Here is a 23,605-nt window from a genome sequence, read left to right on the forward strand (position 1 = left end):
TACCCCACATTATGACCAGCCACTTTATTTAATAGCGGGCCGGATCCGCTTTGCATCGTAAATTTTGTTTGGATGTCTGGAGTAGGTTGAAGATATATCCAGTTCCAGAACTATCAATCATATACATCACAATGGCAGCCACTATGAGAATATTCAAAGTTCTCCTGATCGGCAACTCTGGCGTCGGCAAGGTCCGTCTGTTTTTCAGCTATTTGGATCTAGAAATCAGACTGATTTATGCCAGACAGCCTTCCTGCGCCGGTATCTCCAGAGCAGATATGAGGATACCATCGAACCAACCATAGGCGTGGAAAAGCATGTTATAGTTCTTAGTACTGTAAGGATGTTGCCGAGTTTATAAACCCAGAAAGCTAAAAGAGATAGACCGCCGGCGACATTCGCTATGAAATATGGGATGTCAGCGGCAGCCAGAAGATATCCGCGTTGCAGTCAGAAGAGTACAATGCAGACGGTGCGATTATCATGTTTGACCTGACGAATCGGATATCTTACAATAATGTCCCCAATTGGTATCGTAAGTAGCGCTCATCCAATTTGATATGCTTGCACTCACCTCCTGCCAGAAACAATCGTGCACAAAGATCGCTCGGGCCGAAACCCCATGCCCATCTGCATCTGTGCGAACAAATACGACGCACCGTCCGATAGCAAGTTACCTGCAAAAACCATCACCTTTCCTCGGAAGAAGGGGACTGGATACGCCGAGGTGTCGGTGATGACGCTCCAGGGAATTAATGAACCCTTCCTTGATCTTGCTAGACGGCTTCTGAGGGATCCAACTGTGGTATGTTGATTTCCCTCCGTAGTACGTCGCACTGTCCTAATTATGATAGCAATACGAATACATGCCCGATCTAGGTGACGGGGTTTTCAATCCCGCGGCCAGCCTGCATAGCACCCGGATCGCCGCGAACGAAGACTATCTCAACTCGAAATTGCCCAATCTCCTGAATGTTCAATCCGTGCCAGGCGAGGTTGAATATATTTCAGCGGAAGAAAGTGTTCCGAGTACCCCGCGAAGCAGTGCTGCGTCTAGAAAGGTGGAAGATCCGTCTGAAGGCCGGCTGAAGTTCCTCTATGCTCCTCGTACTGCGCCCACACCCCTTGTGAACTGGTCGGATCTGGCCGTTCAAACGCAGATAAAGCCTTTAGTGATCAAAGAGAAACGCGAGACGGCAAGGGAGCAGTCGAACATCAGCCCTGACCAGGGCGTATCTGTCGTCGCGGTGCTGCACGAAGAGGCAATGGCGCCGGCCACAAAGAAAGAGAAGCGCAGTCTCCCGAAAGTCCAACAACGAGATCTTGAGGAGCAAAGTCTTTTCGTGCTATGCATTCACTGCATCCGGATGATCTTTGTCAAGTCTATCCAGGGAACAAAACTGGCTGAAACCGTGGAAGCCAAAACACCCTTCTCGTTGACCACGACGGCATGTCGCTCTTGTTGTCGCGACTTCGGGACATCATCGCCAGTAAAAACTTGTATGTCACCCGATTTGATCCGGTATACGGCCATGTATGAGTGTGCGCGCAAGGTAGCAGAGGAAGAAGTAGCGGTGCTCACCTTTAAGAAAAGCGTCGCGCACATTGAGATGGAAGAGTTGACAGAATACATGGGACTGACGTGCCAAATTCAGGGTGTGTCTACTACTCCTGACACGATCGAGAGACTGAGCGAGTTGGAAAAGAAGGATGTGATGATGAGTTACGTCCCCGGAGCGTTCCTATAGTTTGGTCAACAAATCTACTTGGTGAAATTAGACATAGCGCCTGACTCTATAGGAAAATCCTCCCTGGATGGAGATAGAGTAATTTCTTGGCTTGTTTCTATCCGATTCAGTACATGCTTTTACATACGAGCGCTTTTATAACCGACTGGCCGCATTTCGCTTGTCAACCACTGCATCCTTTGGATCTGCCGCTGGCAACTGGGGAACGGGCAGTCCCAATTCCTTTGCCGCAGCTCTGGCTGCCCATAAGCCGGTCACAAACGCCAGGGCCAATCCCCCAGCATATCCCAGATTACTGAAGCCACCGCCATCAACACCAGCCACCAGCAAGCCAGGAATAGGAGTCTTGTCGGCAGTGAGTGCATGGCTTTCTGTGTCGATGAGGATGCCACCGTATGTGAAGGTAATCCTTTTCGATCAGTTGAACGGACTATGCCATTCAGGAAGAAATGACTTACGATGGCTGTACTTCCATGGCAAAGAACGGACCATCCCCTTCCACCAGAGGAACAGGCGGCTTGCCTCCTTTTCCCACCGCGACATCGAGTGTGGCCGTTGTATCTCCGTGGTGTACCACGCGGAAGTACTCGTCGATTGTCTTCTGCGCTTGGGCGCCATTGACGCCCCAGGCCTTGAGAATTTCAAATAAGCCATCAAGAGTGGGCGCGCTAGCAACATTACATCCATGCGCGCGGGCCTTCTCCAGGCGGTCGATTTCTCCTGCATTAGGGAAAGGGGCGGAAATGCAGTGTTGCTTTCGGGTTGAGTCACTGCAACAATCAGCTGGCTTCTTTTAGAGGGGCACCATGTGTCACAAACTCGAACAAGAGGAATCCCCGTCTCTTCTCTTGCTTCGCCAGGTACTGATTGACAATCTCATCGCCGGTTGTCTCGTCGGCGAACCTGCGGCCTCCCTCGTTTATCAGGAGGCAGTATTTGCTTTCTGGCAGGACGTCAGTTCCATGACAGTTTTTCTTGCAAGGTAGACATACGGTATTGGGCTAGTGGCAGGTAGTCCTTTGGATCCACCTCATCTGCGCGAAGGGGAGCAGCAAGCAGGTGGCCGTAATATGTATTCATTCCCCGACTGGTAGCGGCTCCGACGTCCTGCGCCAGCATGAGTCCATCTCCGACGGACCCGCGATTTGAGCGGACAAAGATGTTGTCTCCTCCCTGGCCGAGATGGGTCGAAGTTAAAGCAGAATTACCCTGGAATCCACCGGTGGCCAGCACGACCTGCTTAGCTTTGACTGTGTAGTATACCTCTCTCTTACCGTCGACGGGCTCTCGACGGATGACGGCGCCGATAACGCGAGATCCTGGCACTCCCAGATATTCTTGAATGAGCTTTACAATTGAAGTATTGGTGAAGATCTTTGACTGGGTATTGCTCTGGGCAATGCGTTGTTTATGATATTCATGGAGATGGGGGATCTTGATGGGGAAACCGATTCCTAGTATTCATGTTAGCATTGCCTTCGAACCCCGAAATAGCACATACCGATGGTCATGATTCCCTCGAACCGCTTAGCAGTCGGAATGCCATTCTCGCGCATCCACTGCACGGCTGGAAGGTAATCCTTCATCCAGGCTGCTTGGAGCTCGGCATCACCGGCAGGGACCCATGATCTCAAGCTCTCATAGCTCTTCGGAGCCCAACTAGATCGGTCAGCATGCTTCCAGCTACAATGACTTCCCATTGACGTACAACATGCCTGCTGAGTAGTTCGAAGAGCCACCAACCATCGCCTGCTTCTCAACTACCAATACCTTGGCCCCAGCGTCCGCAGCGAAGGCAGCACACGCCATGCCGGACATCCCTCCACCGCAAACTAGGACGTCCACAGTCAATGTTTCCATGTCGAATATTTATGAATATTGCTTCTAATTGCTTTGGACAACGGTGGAAAGAAAACAGGACATGATCGAGAGATTCATGTGCTGGTACAAAAGCTGCTCCGGCGTATAGATTTATTGACCGGATGACCCACACCCGGTGTATTTATTCATGGTATAGACTAACTGTGCCTCCGCATTTTCGGCAGTATTATCCAGATAGATGATTGATGATCTCAAAATCTATAGCCAAGAAAATAGGCACTTGTTCTGTTCTTCTCACGATTCCGGACATCTCATCATCAACTTGTCTGGGTCTCGGCTCTGAGGACGCCAAGGACATACATAACCGCGGATGATTCCACAATCTTGCATCTCCGCATTTCAGACTAAGTTGATCCTCAGGAACATCTCGATCTCGATGTGATAAGAATAGACTGGGTCTTGGCTATTGTCCCAATAAAAGATATGACTTTATGAGGAGTTTCCTTTATACAGAAGGCCTCAATGGCCACAAACTCTGCGCATCCGGTGACAAGGCGACAAGCCCACCGGACCCCCACTGCAGCTGCAGCATGCGAAGCTTGTCGGAAACTGAAGATGCGATGTATTCGTTCCCCTTCCTCGGCTGGATCAGTCGATTCAATGGAGCCATGCGATCGCTGTCTCCGAAACAATCGCACCTGTCGTATACCGCCGCCCCGTCCGCTGGGTCGCAAGCCGGGGGCCGTCGGTCGCTATAAGGGTCTAGAGAAGGCATATCGGAAGATGCAAGCGGAGCTGAAAAAGGCTGGTACTGGCTTGATTCCAATTGAGGAGCATAGCGAGATACATCATATCCTGTCAGGTGTGCAAAATACCAGGATAGAGGAGGATTCAGGTGTGGCTCGGACTTGCAACGAGCGCACCATGGATGATGGATATGCATTCTCACATTCGGTGGATGACAATATTCATGGAAGCCCTCGACGGACAGAGCAGGGTCAAGAAGTGCCGGCAACTAATTTCGTCCCTAATGCGCCGTATGGTATACAGGATCCCATCAGCAATCCGCTCGCGTTGCTAGCAGATGCCTCCGAGACCGCACAGGTGATGAACATGTCGTATGTGCCTATGAACACTTGCTCAACTACAGAAGGTGGAAAAGGCCATGGCCAGTCAATAGGCGAAGAAAGAATCGGTCGCTATCTACTTCGTCGCCCGAGACACGTATCGCTCAACCTGCAACTGACGAAAGACCAATTGGAGACTGGACTAGATATGCTATTCGATTCTACACCGCAGCTTTCCCAGTATCAAGACTACTTTCGACGTCATGAACAGCGTCCGCCACGCGATACCGGTCCCGACCTGGACCCGGTAGATTTAGGATTGATATCCATGGAGGAAGCAACGGAGCTTTTCGCCATGTAGGTACCGGAGTGCATCGGAAGAAGACCTGTGGCTGATCGTGGTCAGATATTTCCAACGCCTGCACCCGATCAATGGGATCCTCGACCCTCACTTACATACTTCTGCATACGTACGGTCGCATTCGGCCCTCTTGTTTACCTGGATACTCGCACTTACAGCCCAATTCGATCATGACTCGGCAATCATCGCAAGGCGACTGCTCTTACATGGGGATAAGCTCTCCCGGCATGTGCACACCTCCGGGTATAAGTCAGTCGAGATAGTTCAAGGATACTACATCTCGTTGCTGTCGGCGACGCCAGCCAAAACATTGTCCGAGGAGCGTTCTTGGCTCTATACGATGTATGCTGTTGGGGTCGCAATGGAACTTGGGTTAGATCAAGGTGCAAGCCTGCCTCCGCAGTACCTTTCCACCAACCACGACGCCGTGGCGGATAATCTGGAGCATCTGCAAAGAGTAGCTCGTAATCGTGAACGAACTTGGCTGCGAATCCTGCTCTGGGAGAGAGCCAACAGCGCCGCGTATGGTCGCTCGAATGCCTTTCCAGAGACACAGTTGACGCAGAGCGTCGAGACTTGGTGGATGCATCCACTGGCCGATCAGACTGACAAGTATACCTGTGCCTTTATTCTCCTTCGTCGCCACTTGGCTGCGTTGCAGCTGGAACTGCGACGGCAGGCGGGTTTATCTCAATCGAATCCTCGCTGGGTTGCTGAACTCATTGACGTGACTTTGGGGCCGTGGTGCAGGATGTGGCTCCAGGATCCCTATCCTTTACCTCCCTCGGAGCGACTGTCCCAGTTCTTTCTCTACTATGTATATCTTCATAATCGATTGTGGACACTGTCATTTGCCTTGCACGCATCCCTCATCGCAGGTCGTCAGGTCGATGCGATTCGCGAGGATTGCTTCAACGCCGCTCTGCACAGTTGCGAAGTGGCCGTTCGCGACCTTGAGGCCATCGGCGAGCCGTTATACTGCATGCTGGCTCCGACATGGGCGATGATATCCTACGCGACGATCTTAACCCTAAAACTCTACCCCCACATCCACGGTGCTCACGCGGGCTCAGAGATTGAGCTGCTAGCCTTGCTTGCACAAGTCGCAATGCAGCTCCAGAAAGCCGGAGCGACACCATCCCACCGGCTAGGGATTGCGGCGTTGCTAGCGCAGCATCTCCTTCTGATCCTCAGGGCGAAAGCAGCAGGAATACGGGACATGGTCGAAATTATCGATGAGCCCCTTTGTCGATCCTCCAATAATAGCGTCTTCGGAACCTCGCGTGACCCGGACGCAAGGGCCATCTCATCCTTAAGCCCCTTAGTCTCTTCCTACGATCCGATTCTGTCGGCCGCCACACTGGAACCTGACAGCGTTACGACTCTATTTCGGGAGATTTTTGGGCCCGGCTTTGATGAAATCTCCTGAACTTTATTGTAGTCAGCAAAAAAAAAAAAAAAAATGTCAGAAAAATCTACTTAAACGCACCACAATCCATATTTCTCTCTACTGTGTCTTTGAAATTGTTCTGCCCATGACTTCATAGCGCAGAGCGGCTGGGTTTCCCGACTGAGCGATTGCCGACACTGAAAGCTATGTGGAGAAGAATGCGCTGATCAATAAACGTCACTCCTTTCACGTCCAGTCTTACGCGTCAACTTCGCTCACAAGAGACTTTCCTCCTTCAAACATTTCCGCTCACTTGTCCAGTATCCATCAGAGATCTGTCAAAACATAAAATCGCAATGTTCCAGTGGTATGGCGGTCGGAGAGAGGTCCATGGTTGAATCGCTAACTTTGCTTCAGGTACCAAAGAAGTTTGATCCAGCGTCCTTTGTTGACGCAAAGCTTAACGACTGCGGTTGGTCGGACAAGTTCCAGTTGCTTGCTCAAGTAGCTGACCCCATCCCGCAGTGTCTTTTCGCAGTTGGAGATGGCCTCGCGCAGCAAGCAGTGGAGAAGAGAGGCATCGCGAAGCATGACGTGATGCGCACCGGACGGATGGCACTCTATGGCGGAGGTATGGCCCATCTTCCATCCGAACCAAATGCCCGTATTGACGATATCTAGCTGTCTTTGGCCCCCTGGCCACGAAATGGTTCCAGTTCTTGCAGAAGCGCATCAACCTGCCCTCGACACAGAAGACTGTTGTCGCTCGGGTCGCGGCCGACCAGCTGCTCTTCGCGCCGACCGTGATCGGCGTCTTCCTGTCGAGCATGTCTATCATGGAAGGCGGGAGTCCCCAGGACAAGCTCCAGAAGGCTTACTGGCCTGCCCTCCAGGCCAACTGGACGGTGTGGCCGGTCCTGCAGCTGATGAACTTTGCTCTGGTGCCGTTGCAGTATCGCGTGCTTACAGTCAACGTCTTGAATATTGGTAAGTTGTCTTCGTATGTCTTTTCGACCCTTTTAACTGATCGTGTTAGGTTGGAATTGCTTCTTGAGTCTGTTGAATAGCACGAGTCCGAAAGAGGTCACTCCTGTTCCGGGCTTAAGGAGGGAAGCATAAAAATTTTTGCTTTCGCGTTGTACATAGAAAAATCCTGTTTGATAGACTTGATAGATTACATGTTCCATTTCTCCAACCCCAGCATTTGCGGGAGTCGAGGGTCAAATTATAGAAGACAGTTTTCGTTGGCATTTTTTGAGGGCGGCAGATTGCCTAATCGGGTATCCCGCTGGCTCTGTCCCAATCCGGTAGTCTACCGCCAGAGAGTTAAAAGCGCAGTAGAAAATAATGGGCTGCCATATGTATAACAAGCGACAGTTCTGCAAATGGGCCGCACGTCGTGTACTTCAATTGCTGCAGCTATCTATATGGCCTAAAGGCGATCCTACTTTTAAACCCACGGAATCAGTGTCCGAGGCTGGCGCCGAAACCTCACCTCATCAACTAGATAGTATCTACGCGAGCAGAAAAGCAATACAAACAGCATTGTTCTTCCCTCCACACTCATGAAACAGACGTTCTGGACCAAGTGAGCGACCGACCGGTGCCAGTGGAAAGATCATGACAGTCATGACGGCTCTGTCTGGTGGAGCTCAGTGGAGCATCAACAGAGTAAAGCTGGGGTGAGACGGACATGTCCGAGATGGACCTCTGATTTGTGATCTCTGGTGTTCTGAATTTTTTGAGGCATGAGTCTGACTGGAGAGAAACGGACAATGAGTAGGTATTGGAAAAGTAGGCAATATCTCCTTATGCTTATTCTCTTGCGTTGCAGGAGTGGCTGCAGTGATTGCTTGGGGAGCACAGGGTTCATATGTCGGCCATGCTCTTTTCTGGTGATCAGGCCAGAGGACTTGTTTTAACCAATGAAGCTACTGCTTCCATGGTCTAGTTATTCCTTTTGTTTCGTCGAATGAGCTTCTTGGGATTTGTTGGATCAATGGAGTAGACCCAAGTACGGAGTAGATATCCGTATTTGCAAGTTGTCCCACAAGCAGGTAGGCCAGCAGGCTGCGAGCTGTACAGCACGAACCTTTGACCATTCAGATGCACAGATATGACCGCGAAAACTGGAATAGAGACGTTCGCTTACTGCCTTGCGAGTATATAGTGACCCTGACTAGCAACTCGTCAACATTCTGTCAGGATGCGAACAAGCCAGCCGTGACTTATCCTCAACAAGGCCAGCGATATCAGCCCACCACGTCAGGCCCCGGCGACGGTTCGACAAGATCATGACGGGTAGACTTGGCTGTAGTCATGGTAGTTGCAGTCGAACCCTGGCCGGTGCCACTACTGGCCTGCCAGATGCCGCCAATTCCACATAATGACGCGATGATCCTCGGTTCCCCGGATTCGTTCCACCACCACCCCCAGAGTCCCGCCACTTGACCAGATGCTCGAATTTCTGTATGGACCTCCCATGTTCTCTTTCCACGGTCACTAGGGCGTATTGAAAAATTCATGATGTGATTCAGTGATTGCACTTTGGGTCACTGGGGGTTTAATAGGGCTCGTTTCCACGGTAGTTACGGAAAATCGCAGGACACCACGTGAGCAGGGTGGGAGGGTTGATGACCGAATCGAAAGACCGGGATATGCTTTGCCTACCCTTCCTTTCCTTGACTAGAAGACCTGTAGGTAGACATTAGACAGATATCGACGACGTGGAAACCACTCCCTTGGAACTTTGGGATGCCTGTCTGTGTGCTCGTGTATGACCTCATTGCCGGTCTTGGCTTAGAGTCTCTGTCTCTAGAATACTTAAACAGCGCACCTGGCTCTATATTCCCCTGTCGCCGCCGAATGAATCAAATCTAACTCTAATTTTACTAAGAATTCTCTCCTCATCAGCGATGCTGTTCAGGAAGTCCAAGGAGTCTCAATCGAGGCCGGAGAGCTCTATTACAGAGGGGGCCGACTCTGTGGGGGCGCAATCGCAGGCTGCGATCGCCACGGATGAACATTATGTGGATACGCATATTCCACTATTGACATGGCGATCTTTTCTGATGGGTGTCTTTGTGTCGATGGGTGGCTTCCTGTTCGGCTATGATACCGGTCAGATTTCGGGTTTTCTGGAAATGAAGAATTTCTTGCAGCGATATGGCGAGCAGAAGGCTGACGGGACCTATTATTTCTCCAACGTGCGGGCTGGCTTGATTGTCGCTTTGGTATGTACTCACTACTCACGCTTTATTAGCCAAGGAGAAAAAACAAAAAGTCTTGCTAATCTCGGTCAGCTCTCCATCGGAACGTTGATGGGTGCATTAATTGCGGCTCCCATCGCCGATCGTCTCGGGCGGAAATGGTCCGTCACGATCTGGGCGCTGATGGTCTGCGTCGGCATCACTGTTCAGATTTCTTCCCCCTCCGGCCACTGGTGGCAGGTTGCGTGCGGTCGATGGGTGGCAGGTCTGGGTGTCGGAGCCCTCTCGCTGCTGGTGCCCATGTACCAAGCCGAAACAGGCCCGCGGCATATTCGTGGTGCTCTGGTCAGGTAAGGATTGACCGGCCCTCCCATAATGGTCTATACAGCGATTGACTTTTTCTCTCTCAACAGTACCTACCAGTTGTTCATCACGCTCGGCATCTTCGTCGCCAACTGTATCAACTTCGGCACCGAGAGCCGCACTGACACTGGTTCCTGGCGTATCCCGATGGGTATCACCTACCTTTGGGCCTTGATTCTCGGTATCGGCATCTCCATGTTCCCCGAAACCCCTCGCTTTGATTTTCGTCATGGCAAAGTCGATCGCTCCTTGAGCACCTTGTCCAAGATGTATGGCATTCCGAAACATCATCGCGCGCTGAGGCAGGAATTGGAAGAAATTAGGCAAAAGCATGAAGAGGAAATGGCCCGGGGCAAAATGTCCTGGATCCAGCTCTTCCGCGCCCCTCGAATGACATATCGAATCGGCGTGGGAGTTGCTCTGCAGGCGCTTCAGCAATTGACCGGCGCCAACTACTTCTTCTACTATGTAAGCTGTTCATTCCGTCAAGTCTTAGGCATCAAGCACTATTCTGACTCCAAATGCAGGGCACAACCGTCTTCAAAGGCGCTGGAATCCAAAACAGCTATGTGACGCAGATGATTCTGGGTGGGGTGAACTTCGGGACGACTTTCTTGGGTCTATATCTGATCGAGAACTTCGGCCGCCGCAAGTCTCTGATCGCTGGCGCCCTGTGGATGTTCGTGTGCTTCATGGTCTTCGCCTCCGTGGGCCACTTTTCGCTCGATCGCGAGGTACCTGAACGCACGCACTCCGCCGGTGTAGTCATGGTGGTATTCGCATGCCTTTTCATTCTCGGGTTCGCGTCAACATGGGGTCCGATGGTGTGGACGATCATCGCTGAGCTGTATCCCTCCGAGTTCCGTGCCCGTGCCATGTCCCTGGCGACCGCGTCGAATTGGCTTTGGAATTTCCTGCTGGCCTTCTTCACCCCGTTCATCACCAGTGCGATCGATTTCCGATACGGTTATGTGTTTGCCGGGTGTCTGTTCCTCGCCGCCACGTTGGTGTACTTTACCGTCATCGAGGGCAAGGGCCGGACCCTCGAGGAGATCGATACCATGTACGTGATGAAGGTGCCGCCATGGAAGAGCTCCAAGTTTGTCTTTGAGGAGCTGCAGCCCCATGCTCGGGAGAAGTTGGCGCGCGGTGGAACTCATGGCCACGTGGAGACTGCTGGCCAAGAGACCATCGAGGAAACAGTTTGAGTTGGCGGAAATGTTTTTTTCGGAAGAGGAGAGATAGGATTCCCCCCATGTACATTTGAGCTTTGTAGTAATATCAGTATATCTTCGACAGTGTTGAGCAGGTTTAAGATGATGCAGCCGAAAAGGTCTTGGCATAAATCAAGCTCCCGGGTTTCCCGCTAGTCTATTCTGGGAGTATACCCGACCTTCCTATTTTGGATCCGTCGTCAACTATGCAATTCAGGCGCAAATCCAAGACCATTCCTTGCCATGGAATGATTTCTATGTGTCCCTCGGAGTTGTAGAATGGAGATAGCCAGATCGTAGACATCATATCCTTTGGATCCTCCCAGCCAAACTATATATCGTCGGCTTCCTATGCCATTTGAAGTACCGATGGATGCTCTATCTAATACCCTAATGCAAGTGCTGCTCCACGCCGGGAAAGGTGAAAACTGCGCCTTCGCTGGGGTCATTATTACACCTGAAATGGGAGATACCTGTTTTATTTCCTAACTTGGACTGTTGGACTACTACAACTACAAGGCATCGGTAGTCAAGCAGTCGGCTTCTTCTACACCTTCATTTACCGATATTGGGTCCACTCCGCGATCAGCATGTGTTTACCAGTATCATTGGCCAATCCGCTGTCCCCCTTGAGCTGATCGGGGGAGTGAGCTCTCGGGTTTACAATCTCGGCCGAGTGAATTGAACAGGACAGGAGCGTATCCAGGCGCCAGGTACGCCGCTGTCTCACTCACTAAAACACTGTGTACAACTGCTATTTGCTAATACCAACTTGTGCATGAGGCTTGTTGCATGTAAGCTACCAACCGTCACTCGGTCTGTATGGATGTCACACCAAACGTCGCTGCATTAGCCTACGAAATACATATTCATCCAACGGTCTGAACGCCCAGAGTTTCTAAGCATCACACGCGGTAGCTTGAAAGTTACTCTTTGTTCGATTAGCATGTTTTCACGGGTCCTCTTCGAGGAATGTATCATGCCGGCTCAAGGCCAACAATCTCCCTCCAACAATTTCTCCATTATCTATTGAGCTAACGAGGGGTTGGGGGTAGGTTTAGATCAAGCTAGGTTTATAGCGTACCTCATGGCATTAGATCCTTTCACTCTATGCAAGCCAATGTTTCTACAGGGGAAAGGAAGAATGAATTATGACTGGCGGATCTGATGAGCTGGTGACAGATGACCAGTTGGCCACCTGTGATTCGGAGGATCTCAAGGCATGTTCCCAGATTGTCACGATCTCTGTCAGGCGCTATATATCCAGCTTTATCTCGATCTGGAAGGATGCGTTATTGACACTGTCTCGGACATATGGCTCGGGCACATCCCTTCGCCCTTAGCTATTATGCTATATCATTGGTCTAACCATAAAGCTTGTCAGCATGCGCCTATCTCATACTGAGTTTACAAGTCGGTGATCAAGGGAATAGCGTATGTCTTGGGGCTAATCCCCCGCTATTGGCATAAGCCCAGTTTCCTCCGTAAGCTACGAGCTTACAGGCATGCCTACCATGTGCTTCTACCTGATAGTATCTAGACTAATGTTGTGTGCTCTACTTACAATAGTTTCATACCAGTCTAGTCCTTCCATGGTGGGATTAAGTGGATGTTCAACCACACTAGGTGTGTCAACTCAAAACCAGCTTCCATTAGTATCCAAGGAGGTGTGAAGGTTGGCCCACAAGGGTCAGGGGCGGGACAGAATTTTCCATAATCTCATAGATACTCCAGAATAAAAGGAGCTCATGGAGCTTGCTGGAGTGGTCCTCTCCGAACAACTACGCGACGATAGACCCACTCACTGTTCCTTCGAGAGCACAGGTCCGTCGTACTGCTCGAGCTCGCATTGGGCATACAATGCCAACAATGATTACTATGGGGTTGTCGGTGGCGTTATTGGAATACGGCCAGACCAGCGGAATGATTCCTCGTGTGCTTCCCTGGTCCTGTAGTCGATTTTTCTTTACCTGCAAGGCTGCAACAACCGGGAATAATCTCCATGCTGACATGCATACCGATTAGGCTTCCGCAGAACTATTGGTTACAGCAACTCAATTCCAAAGACTGGATGTATACTGTGTGTTGGGAGAGCGGAAGATCAGACGGAGTGGCGGTTTTGTCCAAAAGTCAGATCTTCGCCCTCGGCAACTCTGATTTGAGAGGACAGTGTGCTCCTGTGAAGACAGCAGATCGATATTGGTGTAGAATGAAAGACAGTCAGTACGAAGTATGGAAATGCCCCTGAGACAATTGTTGTGAGGGTATTGTAGTAAGGGGAATACAACATGGGATCCATATCACGTAACTATGGGGCAGGACCCCGTAGTGGCTACGCAATTAGGGACAATCCGGAACATCTCCTCGGAGGCTCGGTACTTACCAGATCCCAACAAGATGGGCATAATGCGAAAAACTATGTTCCAATGGGTCCACTTCAGAACACAGCAGGTTCCCCCCCGCAATTCCCCCAGATACTACCCCAATGAAGCAGGGCGGTGGACAGGGCATCACCACCTTTAGAGTGTGGATGATGTAGCCTAAAGCCGTTACCCCGCGAGCCTAGAAGCTAAGTCTCGGGAATCTATAAAGCTGTCCATCGTATCTGGATGTCCAGAAAGCCAGTGTCAGCAATCCCCCTTCCTCTCCAGCACTCGTGCCCCCGACTACCACTTCAGAGACAACATGTCGAACGGCATCTTCTATGAAAAGGCCGACGAGCATCTCCGCCGGATTCAGACGGCGGAGAGTGTTTTCCTCCCCATCTCTCGAGAGGCATTTGAGAAGCTCTATCTGAGTCCCAAAACCCCGACAGTTGTGAGTGACTTGCGCAAGAAAGTGGCCAATCCTACACCCATTGCGTTGTTGGGATTCTTACTCGCATCTACTCCCAATGCGTGTATCACAATGGGATGGGGAGGGGCAGGTGGTAATGGAGCTGCTATCATGTGAGAATCACTTCGATTAGATTCCCATTATTTGTGATGGTATTGACTCGCTTTTTCAGACCCGTTTTTATCTTTTTCGGTGGATTTGTCCAGGTCCTTGGTGCCATTGGCGAATGGATGATCGGTAATACATTTTCATGCGTTTTATTCTTCACATATGGTATGCATTATCATGCATTGAGATGGGTGCCATTCTCACCTCTCCCATAGGAGCTTTCTGGTTGGCCCAGGGAGCTGGCATGATGCCGTTCTTCGCCACTGGGACACATTTATCCCCCACTGGTAACTTCCTTGAAGGCCAGAAGTCGCCCATGTACGATGCTAGTCTTGGTTCGTCTCCCAGAAATTGCCTGAGTTAAACTACATAGACCACTAACTGGCTCAAAGGGTTCTTCTTTGTCTGTATGACAGTCATCACGTTCATCTACATGATTGGCTCCATCCGGACCAACATCTGCCTATTATCTACCCTTGTAATGCTGGTCATCGCATTTGGTCTTCTTGCGGGCACCCATTTCGCACTATCCTATGGGAATGTCACTCTAGCTGAGAAAGTACAAATGGTTAGTCGATCTTTCTCAGTATTGGAGATAATGACTAATGTTCCATCTTCAAGGCGGCTGGTGCATTCAGCTTTGCTTTGTGTATACCCGTCTGGTGGATCTTCATGACGCAGATCTTGGAGGCTGTCGATTTCCCCATCTCGCTTCCTGTTGGTGATCTGAGTACTGTTGTCCCCGGACGAAGCCAGCGAGCAGCGAAAGGCGAGGTAGAGCCCTGATTGTATTCAGTGAGGATGCATCAGAGGATAAGACCCTGAATGTTATTGTTACCATCTTCTCCAGATGAGAACGAAGCGATGTACGCTTTCTTATTGATACAGGTATCTGTTATAGGTTTGAACCCACTGTATCCAGCAATGGACGCAGGGAACGCAACGGACGATTGGTCGGATGTTACCCCCAATATCTGTGCTTACGGCGCTGCGAGTAAATAGTACGTCTCCTTGGGTGTAGGTTGCATATACGTACGACTAGATGTTCATCGCAAACCATTCCATTGTACCGCCTGCCCAGATACACGGATCCCACCTCTAAGCCTTACGAATGAGAAGTTGCGATAGTTTCAGCCCACGGAATGTAGTGTCTAGCATGCATCAATCAGACCTCGCACTTGTATTCTTTCCCTTTTCAGGCAAGAATTGTCTCCCTCTTTGCATTCAATGTATACAAGCCAAAACCCTTTGTGACTATTACTTGGTTTCACCAGGAATAATCAGTGAACTTGAAAGATTACTACAACGGACTCACAATGATAATCTAGGCTCTCACGACCCTTTCCAGTGTTTTGTTGGCTTTCCCTCTACCTTATCAGGAAGACGACCTTCCGTCGCATTGGGAGCCAGCCAGACCAAGTGACTTTATATGACTCGATATGCAAATTTTGACTTCATCTAGGGCTAATGACCCACGGATCGTGGTCCCCTGTCCCATGTTAAACACATTAGCGAATCATCAATTTCTACCACATGATGGAAGGAACATCACAGAGGATGTCCTTATTCGAACCTTGTCGAATGCGCTCAATTTCGACTCGTCTCTTGACTCTGTCATGTTTAATATGGCTATCATAGCTAACCCTGAGCCGAATGCGACCTTTTTCACTCCGTGAGTGCTGTTTTATGGCTCACATAATGAATGGTACCTGCACCTTCTATCATCTAAGGCTAATAGTACTTTCTCTAGTGATCAGCTCAATGCACATAATGTATTGGAGCACGATGCAAGTTTAAGCTCGGCAGTTACCACTATATCCTGGACCATCTTCTTGCCTAATTTGAACTATACAACTAACCTAATCGTTAGTCGCTCTGACACCTACTTTGGTAACAATCATGTCTTCAACCAGACCATCTTTGATGAGACAAAGGCGTACTGGACGGGAGACATCCTCAACGCAAGCATGCTAGCCAATAGCTGGTTGGCCCGGCAAATCAACTCCAAGGATTTCAATCCCACCTACACCTTCACAGAAATGATGGGGCATTTTACTCTTGGTAAGGTAGCTGTTCCCATCATCGCCTTTGGTGACATGAAAACTGGACTTGTGAATAAGACAGTGGTGGAGTACTTCCTTGGTACACTCGATTTGGCTCAATTTAATGAGATACTACAACAAACTGACGTGGATACAGAACATGAGCGTCTTCCTACCCATCTTTCCTAGACGAAACGGAATGAGCTAGCCAGTCAAGAGGACGTTATGAGAGTGTCTCGGATGATTAGCGAAGTGGGCAATCTAATCACTCCTCCTAGTTCTGTCGTCAACTTGGAGGACTGGGACATGCACCATGATTTGGCTGTGCAACATCGAAGATAGCCAATACGTTCCTCAAAGCCCCTGTGTGAAGAGCTCTATTGTGAACGATGTGTCTAGTATGTCTCGGTTCTTGAATTAAAATAGGATGTCCTTACATTAATGAGATCGCGGATCTTCTGGCCCAAAGCACGACTTGAAAATATGGCGTCCTAGGGTGGGCATCAAATTTCTATTCCTCATTTTCACTGCGAATGAAAGGCATCAACGGTCCATGCCAACCAAAAATGGCAAGCCGTATGATCAAGCCAGATCAAGATCTGCCCTTCGATACGTACTCAACGACAGTTACCCAAATTTTTGTTCCGTTGACCAATCGACTCTAAATCCTAAGCACCGGAACCGAACCATCGGTAAACTAGCCCCCAAGGATAATGCTCTAAGTGGACTATTTCGTTCGGCCTCACTTCACTATAGGTCAGGAGTTTGAGTGACACTTTTCTGTTTCAGTTGGCGCCAAACTCCTAGGGATCCAGCCAGTAACGGTTATCGAACAACTACAATTCATCAATTTCGCTCGTATTGGGCGATTTACAATGTTAGGGACAGATAAGCGCCTTCTCGTAGATATTCCCCGTGTGTTTGTAGCTCGTGATGGCAAGTATATTGACATCGCATGGGCCCCATATTTCGCCTTTGCCCGGTCGAATATGTGTATAACAGGTCCCTTTTCAGAGAGTTTCCCGGAAAATCGTGGCCTTGAGCATCGAAAACTTGAAGCCTCTATATATTTATATTGCTATAACCTCGAGTGGACTTACGGGAAACAATACGATGGGGAATGCACTATCAATTTTGACGTGTTTCGGCACGAAAACATCAGACCGGATGCCAAACCAGGATGTGATAGAGACGTCAGTTTTGATCGATAGTCCGGAGTCTTTTGATATGTCGAATATGGCCGGAAGCCCCGTGGTGGTGGCGAGCCCTGAGTCAATGGAGAGGTCTACTCCCATTGAAACTCGTGCAATGATGCAGAGCTCTGCATCACCGGAGAGCTCGATCCTGGTCGAGAACTCCAAACCGACAGATAGGGCTGCATTACCGGCGAATTCTCTGTCGCTAGAGATCCCGTCGCCAGTGGATAGACCTTTATCAATTGAGAGTTCTGTTTCGAGTGAGAGCCCTATATCGACGAGGGTTCAGGTATCGACAGATGTTCAAACAACGCCGGACATTCCACCATCGGCTGAAAACCTGCCTTCTGTAGCCATCTCGGTACCAGTTGTAGAGCCGTCGATCACAGACAGTCCAGTGGTAGAGACTCCATCGACACCTCAAACTTTGGAGCAAGGTCCGGTATCCGACTCTCAAGCAATGCTCGCTTCGATGCATGCCTCTTCCCAGGAATCAAGTGCTCTCATGCTAGGCGCAGCGGAAGAGCAAGTTGATATGGTACTTAAACCTTTATCAATAGATGCCCTCCCCCCACCCTTCTTGTCGGATATCTCCAGTTGTGAAGCTAAAATGATGCTTTCAGTCACTTCTTACGGCAATCGTCACCGTCGAACAATCGCAAGCAAAGACTATTCAGTATGCATCGCGGGAGGACAATTGACGATGTTTATACTTTTCTGGTGAAGAAATAAATCAGAATCGTTTGGCCTGACAAGTCTCGTACCTAGCAGTTCTCTGAATATAAATAGTATAATATACGGAATACTTCATCTTGTTCACTTTTCTCTCTTGATATGGATTATAGAAGGGACTTCTCTCTCTCTTGGTTTGTTTGGCAGCAATAGAACCCGCTCTGTTCGGTTGCAGGAAGCGATGTCCACTACCTGCCCCTGGATCTTAATTTGGCCATCATTTTTTTCAATCACAATCAAATCAAATCGGGCCCAAGACAATAATAGAATTGTTTAACCGCCTTGTTCTATATGCTAAGGGTGATTCATGTAAGCAAGCAACCAATCAATGGGGCTATCTACGCTATCCTCGCGCCCTTGCAAATAAGAGACCAATGGCATAGGATATCACACCGGATATATCTATGCTGCCAGGTACTAATCAAGCGACCAAGTGGGCTACAATCAGCGCTACGAATGGAAATTATCCCCCTCGTGAAAAGGAGATCGTGAAACAGAAGACGCCGTACCGTCGAAGGAGGGGTCAACTGGAGCAAAGGAAATAATCCCTGCTGGCCTGCTGAATGTAGAGTTATATAAAGAGCATCAAAGGCAGATCCGTATTACTGTAATTTCTATTCCAACTCTAACGAGATCATCAATTGTCTATGACCAAGTGCTCCTTGCCCGTAATCACACAAAAATATGGCTGGCGATAGCGAATCCTCGTTTTATCTTTACGGTGTTGGTGAAAAACCAGAAGCACTAACTCTTGGATCATTGGTCCTCGAAAAGTACTGGCAACCGTTGATTGCACGACACTATACTCATGGAATGCTTAGGTATGACCTCAAACATCTACTCCTACGTATCATAGTTAATTCCTTGCTAGTCCGGAAGATTTGCAAAGCCATGCCTATGTTAGCCATCTCAACGACGTGACGCTGCATGGAAAGTCACACCATGCCCCCTCTGTCAGTATCAGTGGGGTGAACATTGTAGACCTCAAGCTTACCAGGGAAAAGAATATCGAACGAATGGTGACGGCAAAAAAAGGTGTACGAATGATCCTCAAAGAGTATTCCTCTCCAAAATCGCGTTCTGAAGAAACAAGCATCGCTGACACTTCTGCAGCCCTGAAGCATTTCTGACAAATTCTGTTCTCACCAACTCTACGGCACAACAAAAGCTAAAATTATGGCTTTCTGCCTCTCGAAGCGATTATATCATGCGCGCAAAGTTTGCTCGCCGTCCTAAGATCTGGCTCCTCACCGGATTATACATGCTGGAGGGCACCCGCAGCATGTCCTCCCGCAGTCAATCCGTCGAAGTCTCCACAGAGGTCTCGGGCGCGCTGGTAGGCGCTCTGTCCAGTGTCCCTGTTGGTGGATCAATAGGTGTCGGCAATGGCAAGGAGTGGCAGGTGGGCAGTGAATCGGTCGAGCAGCATGTCTGGGCTGTTCAGTATCACTTACTCGATGCTCATTTCATTAAATTGGGTAAAGAGGGGCTGGAGGGATTGAGTCAGCCGCTTTCCATGGGCTTGCATAGAGATATATTATCTATTAACACCCTCCGAGGGGGAGGAAGGGATGGAGTGGAACTGGAATTGAAGAGCTTGAAAGCGGCTCGTGAAAAGCCGAACGAATTCGAGGTTGATGGTCACGAAAGTGATTCAACAGAGGAGTATGAGAAACGACTCGAGGAGGCAATCGCTATATTCGAGAAAGCTCCAAAGCATTTCCTCAGTTGATATGTACTTCAATGGTTAGCAATAGAACTGAAGTCAAAGGAAAATATTCAGTTGTTTCTATGACTCCCTTGTTTATACCAGGTGGTTCACATAAATTAGGATCGCTACTTTCAATGTCTACCAACGACGTGAAGACCATATTATGAGAGAGACATAAGCGCGGACAGGACGATATCAGTTCAGTTCGTCCATCATTTTGTATTTCTGACTCTCCAGAATATCTTGAGCGTTTAAAATCCTTTGCGAAGACCCGATTTCTAAGGCAATAAACATGGAAAACCCGTTTGTCAGCTAGTAGCCAGTCTTCACCCTCGCAGCGGATGGGGAGTTATATGGTCATTTGGGCATTGAAACAGCCATCACCGTGCTAGAAAAAAGAAGAGCATACTCAGTTGCCACGATAATGTTCTCGCCAATAGTACTGGCGCAGCGCCTTCCGAACACTGCCACTCGATATGGCGATTGCCTCGTGAAGATAGTCTTCCATCTCAGCTCCAGATAAGCCAAAAGAATCAAATGATTCTAAAAGCAGCTTCACCACGCTCAAGTTCCCAGCTCTGGCTGCCATGATAAAAAAGGTCTCACCGGTCCCCCCTTTGACAAAGGGATCTGCTCCTCGCTCCAGCAATTTGCGTGCCCGGTCCCGAAACTTCGCGCGGCATACCCACATGAGAGGTGTGCGACCTGATGAATCCAGCTCGTTCAAACGTGCTCCATGACGCAGCAGAAGATCGATCATATCGCCAGCGTTTTCTTGGTCCCTTCTGGAGGCTGCAGCGCTGAGCAAAGGTCTGCCGGAGTGACGAACATGGAGGTTGAAGCCACGATCTAGAAGAGTTTGCATCACTGCGGTAGTTCCTTTGGTTGCTGCTGTTTGTAGTATGTTGTACTCGTCTGGACCACCAGGTTGAGGATCATATCTGTTCTGGAGGAGAATCTTGAAAACAGCTTCACCGGCACGAATCGCCAATAGGTATAGCGGGAACGCGCTACCCAGCTTGTCAAACCGGACTCCCCGGTCATGGAGCATCTGGACTTGTATTGCGTTCCCAAAGCGCAAGACACGCCGCGGGACAGATACACGGTCATTTAACGGGTCTGCTCCACGATCGAGAAGCAGTTTGAAAATACCATCGTGCTGGACAGCATGCTGAAGAGCAACCGACATCTCATTTCCATTGGCTGAGTTGTCCCTTCGGTCGAGTAACAGTGACACGACCGCTTCATGGCCTCCTTGAACTGCGCGCCAGAGAGGATTGCAGAAATCACCCGGCTCATTGAATTGACTTGGATTTGCTCCGCGATCAATCAACAGCTCAACAAGCCGTAGATGGCCGCGGTCTGCAGCCCATGCGAGTGGCGTGAAGTCTTTGTAGAGCAACCCAAAAGCAAGGACATTATCCCCTTTTATATTGGGGGGCAAACCCGCATCCAGCAGGTGCTGTGCCCACTGCACGATCCCCGTTGCAGCAGCCACACAGAGGAGAATGCATCGCTCCTCCTTCGTTTGGACCATGTGAAGATAATCAAAACGGTCCATGAGAAATTCCACAATTGCCACATGGTTGAGCTGCGCTGCCCAGGCCAACGCATATAGAGACGTTTCGTTGTTGATACGAGGATGAGGGTCGGCACCGTGGTCAAGCAAATATTCAAGAATCTCCAAGTGACCCCGTCGCGCGGCCATGCAGAGCGGGGTGAGGTCACTGAAGCATCTGGGGTCCGGATTGGCACCTCGAGCGAGGAGGAATTTGACAACTTCCAGATGACCATTCGCAACGGCGGTCGCAAGTGGAGTCACACCGTTGTAATTGTCAGGCTCGATATCACAGCCCGCTTCGACAAGGAGCTTGACAATTGACAAGTGTCCGCCATGCGCAGCTTGGATCAAAGGGTTGAACTTACTATCTCTCGCCGACCGCTTTGGGTCGGCTCCATGAGCAATCAGAACCCGAATGACCTCTGCATGGCCTTCACTTGCGGCCAGTGAGAAGGCGTTGCCAGCTCCATTTCTCCCAATGGGCCGCGTTGACCGCGACCACTCTGGGACCCTTTCATAGGAGGTATCAGCACCGTACTCCAGGAGAACTTTGACCACATTGGCATGTCCATGACTGGCAGCAATTACTACCACATCATGGGCATTGGGGTCTGCTCCTGCCTCCAACGCTCTGCGAGCTGTGCCATCCAACCCGTTTTTGGCTGCCCATTGTAAGGCTGACATACCAAGCTCTTCATCCGTACCGCTATTGATGCACTGTACGTGGTATTTGTATAGAAAGTCCTCCAGAACTTTGTAGAGGCGGTGATTGGTCCGACTTAGGGCGCTGATCTCACTTTCATAATCGAGGAGCCGTGTGATCATGAGAATAACCTCGATGGGTAGGTTAGGAAGATACATTGCAGCTTGTTTCCTTCCATTAAACCGATGATTACGCACTTATAAAGATGAGAAATGATGATGATTATAAGATGGACGGACGCGTTGGAGGATGACTCCATGCTTTGCTAGTCTCCAGCGGATCGTGCATTGGGCGAATATATAATCTTAGCATGGAGGCCGTCGAATCGTACTGTAGTATCATCCCACAGAAAGACTTAGGAGGGTAATATGCTGCTCAACTACTATCAGTCCATTGACAGACTCAATGCAGATATCCTTTATTCCAAAGTAGATGAAAACTCTTCTTCTTATGTCTATCGATGAGTTATCGATGAGTGCCTGGCAGTCGTGGAGTGGTCGCCCCAGACCACGTGCGCTGGAGTCCTCAGGCATCCGTTGCACACCCCACACCAATTTTCTTCTCCAACACCAGAAATCAGCATCCTCCATCTTCATCATTGTCCCAACAAGTGATCAGTCATGTCCTCATCCACAGGCGCAGACAGCCCCGAGGCGTCTAAATCAGCGCCCGACTCCAAGATCGACCATGCCGCCTCCTTAAAATACTGGAACGATATGCCGGCTACGTCTAGTGGCATGCTCGCCATGCTCGGTGAATATCCGTGGTATTCCCGCATCGACCTCCGCGGCTCGCGCGCCTTCCTCGCGAAAGTCCGTCGCCTGCTACCCTCTTGCAGCACCACAGGCAAACTCAACCAGGGAGTGGACTGCGGCGCGGGCGTTGGGCGCATAACGGAGGGGTTTCTGAGCCAGGTGTGCGAGGTTGTCGATGTGGTGGAACCGGTCGCAAAATTCACGGATGTGGTGCGTGAAAGTTCGCTCAAGCAGAACGGCATCGTCGGGGATATCTACACTGTGGGAATCGAGGGGTGGAATCCGGAGAAGAAGTACGATTTGATCTGGACACAGTGGTGTGTGGGACATTTGACGGACACGCAACTGGTGGAATATTTCAAGCGTTGCCGGGATGCGCTGACGGATACTGGGATTATGGTGGTCAAGGAAAATCAATCCACGGATATCAGCGGCGAAGACATGTTTGATGAGGTGGATAGCAGCGTCACGCGGACGGATGAGAAGTTCAGGAAGCTTTTCGCAGAAGCTGGGATGACTGTGTTTCTGTCAGAAATTCAGACGGGATTCCCCAAGAACTTTCGACTTTTGCCAGTCCGGTCCTATGCGTTGCGACCCAACAGCTGAACCACATCCCCATGTTGACTGCAACACCTCTGAAAATCACAATTAGATGGGAGTGGTCGGAAATTCTCAAAGCACACCTCCAACGATCTGCGCTATAATTGCAGATGGTCGTGCATATCCGGTCGTCACCATACCAGGCGTCTGTGCCATTCACGGGCAATCCGACTTCAACCTGCTCTGGGG

The 23,605-nt window shown here is 49.8% G+C and overlaps 11 protein-coding genes across 11 annotated transcripts; 9 read left to right on the top strand and 2 right to left on the bottom strand.

Moving 5' to 3' along the window:
- Window positions 1-131: 131 nt before the first annotated feature.
- On the top strand, window positions 132-1,748 carry ACLA_004090 (putative RAN small monomeric GTPase (Ran); the record flags this gene model as incomplete). The annotated part of the gene is made up of 5 exons (XM_001276420.1): window positions 132-191; window positions 245-337; window positions 385-535; window positions 585-805; window positions 855-1,748. 5 exons carry the CDS (start codon window positions 132-134, stop codon window positions 1,746-1,748), a joined length of 1,419 nt encoding a protein of 472 aa, XP_001276421.1.
- Window positions 1,749-1,883: 135 nt separating this feature from the next.
- On the bottom strand, window positions 1,884-3,608 carry helE (3-ketosteroid 1-dehydrogenase helE; the record flags this gene model as incomplete). Its single annotated transcript, XM_001276421.1, has 6 exons — window positions 1,884-2,157; window positions 2,207-2,518; window positions 2,568-2,691; window positions 2,741-3,202; window positions 3,250-3,407; window positions 3,457-3,608. 6 exons carry the CDS (start codon window positions 3,606-3,608, stop codon window positions 1,884-1,886), a joined length of 1,482 nt encoding a protein of 493 aa, XP_001276422.1.
- Window positions 3,609-4,229: 621 nt separating this feature from the next.
- ACLA_004110 (uncharacterized protein) lies at window positions 4,230-6,426 on the top strand (the record flags this gene model as incomplete). Its single annotated transcript, XM_001276422.1, has 2 exons — window positions 4,230-4,993; window positions 5,043-6,426. 2 exons carry the CDS (start codon window positions 4,230-4,232, stop codon window positions 6,424-6,426), a joined length of 2,148 nt encoding a protein of 715 aa, XP_001276423.1.
- Window positions 6,427-6,743: 317 nt separating this feature from the next.
- On the top strand, window positions 6,744-7,506 carry ACLA_004120 (Mpv17/PMP22 family protein; the record flags this gene model as incomplete). The annotated part of the gene is made up of 5 exons (XM_001276423.1): window positions 6,744-6,754; window positions 6,805-6,859; window positions 6,913-7,018; window positions 7,069-7,374; window positions 7,424-7,506. 5 exons carry the CDS (start codon window positions 6,744-6,746, stop codon window positions 7,504-7,506), a joined length of 561 nt encoding a protein of 186 aa, XP_001276424.1.
- A 1,796-nt stretch (window positions 7,507-9,302) lies between these two features.
- On the top strand, window positions 9,303-11,167 carry ACLA_004130 (sugar porter family MFS transporter; the record flags this gene model as incomplete). Its single annotated transcript, XM_001276424.1, has 4 exons — window positions 9,303-9,620; window positions 9,690-9,946; window positions 10,010-10,427; window positions 10,487-11,167. 4 exons carry the CDS (start codon window positions 9,303-9,305, stop codon window positions 11,165-11,167), a joined length of 1,674 nt encoding a protein of 557 aa, XP_001276425.1.
- A 2,691-nt stretch (window positions 11,168-13,858) lies between these two features.
- ACLA_004140 (putative plasma membrane ammonium transporter (Ato3)) lies at window positions 13,859-14,902 on the top strand (the record flags this gene model as incomplete). The annotated part of the gene is made up of 5 exons (XM_001276425.1): window positions 13,859-14,121; window positions 14,181-14,281; window positions 14,332-14,451; window positions 14,509-14,684; window positions 14,738-14,902. The coding sequence occupies 5 exons, from the start codon at window positions 13,859-13,861 to the stop codon at window positions 14,900-14,902; spliced, it is 825 nt and encodes a 274-aa protein (XP_001276426.1).
- Window positions 14,903-15,741: 839 nt separating this feature from the next.
- Window positions 15,742-16,347, top strand: ACLA_004150 (uncharacterized protein; the record flags this gene model as incomplete). The annotated part of the gene is made up of 2 exons (XM_001276426.1): window positions 15,742-15,788; window positions 15,987-16,347. The coding sequence occupies 2 exons, from the start codon at window positions 15,742-15,744 to the stop codon at window positions 16,345-16,347; spliced, it is 408 nt and encodes a 135-aa protein (XP_001276427.1).
- A 1,047-nt stretch (window positions 16,348-17,394) lies between these two features.
- On the top strand, window positions 17,395-18,055 carry ACLA_004160 (uncharacterized protein; the record flags this gene model as incomplete). Its single annotated transcript, XM_001276427.1, has 2 exons — window positions 17,395-17,892; window positions 17,978-18,055. The coding sequence occupies 2 exons, from the start codon at window positions 17,395-17,397 to the stop codon at window positions 18,053-18,055; spliced, it is 576 nt and encodes a 191-aa protein (XP_001276428.1).
- Window positions 18,056-18,770: 715 nt separating this feature from the next.
- ACLA_004170 (uncharacterized protein) lies at window positions 18,771-19,818 on the top strand (the record flags this gene model as incomplete). Its single annotated transcript, XM_001276428.1, has 3 exons — window positions 18,771-18,907; window positions 18,958-19,143; window positions 19,200-19,818. 3 exons carry the CDS (start codon window positions 18,771-18,773, stop codon window positions 19,816-19,818), a joined length of 942 nt encoding a protein of 313 aa, XP_001276429.1.
- Window positions 19,819-20,206: 388 nt separating this feature from the next.
- Window positions 20,207-22,219, bottom strand: ACLA_004180 (Ankyrin repeat protein; the record flags this gene model as incomplete). The annotated part of the gene is made up of 1 exon (XM_001276429.1): window positions 20,207-22,219. One exon carries the CDS (start codon window positions 22,217-22,219, stop codon window positions 20,207-20,209), a length of 2,013 nt encoding a protein of 670 aa, XP_001276430.1.
- A 462-nt stretch (window positions 22,220-22,681) lies between these two features.
- ACLA_004190 (N-terminal protein methyltransferase) lies at window positions 22,682-23,422 on the top strand (the record flags this gene model as incomplete). The annotated part of the gene is made up of 1 exon (XM_001276430.1): window positions 22,682-23,422. One exon carries the CDS (start codon window positions 22,682-22,684, stop codon window positions 23,420-23,422), a length of 741 nt encoding a protein of 246 aa, XP_001276431.1.
- Window positions 23,423-23,605: the final 183 nt, after the last annotated feature.

Source organism: Aspergillus clavatus, genomic scaffold, assembly GCF_000002715.2.
Source record: "Aspergillus clavatus NRRL 1 1099423829750 genomic scaffold, whole genome shotgun sequence".
Lineage (NCBI taxonomy): Eukaryota > Fungi > Ascomycota > Eurotiomycetes > Eurotiales > Aspergillaceae > Aspergillus > Aspergillus clavatus.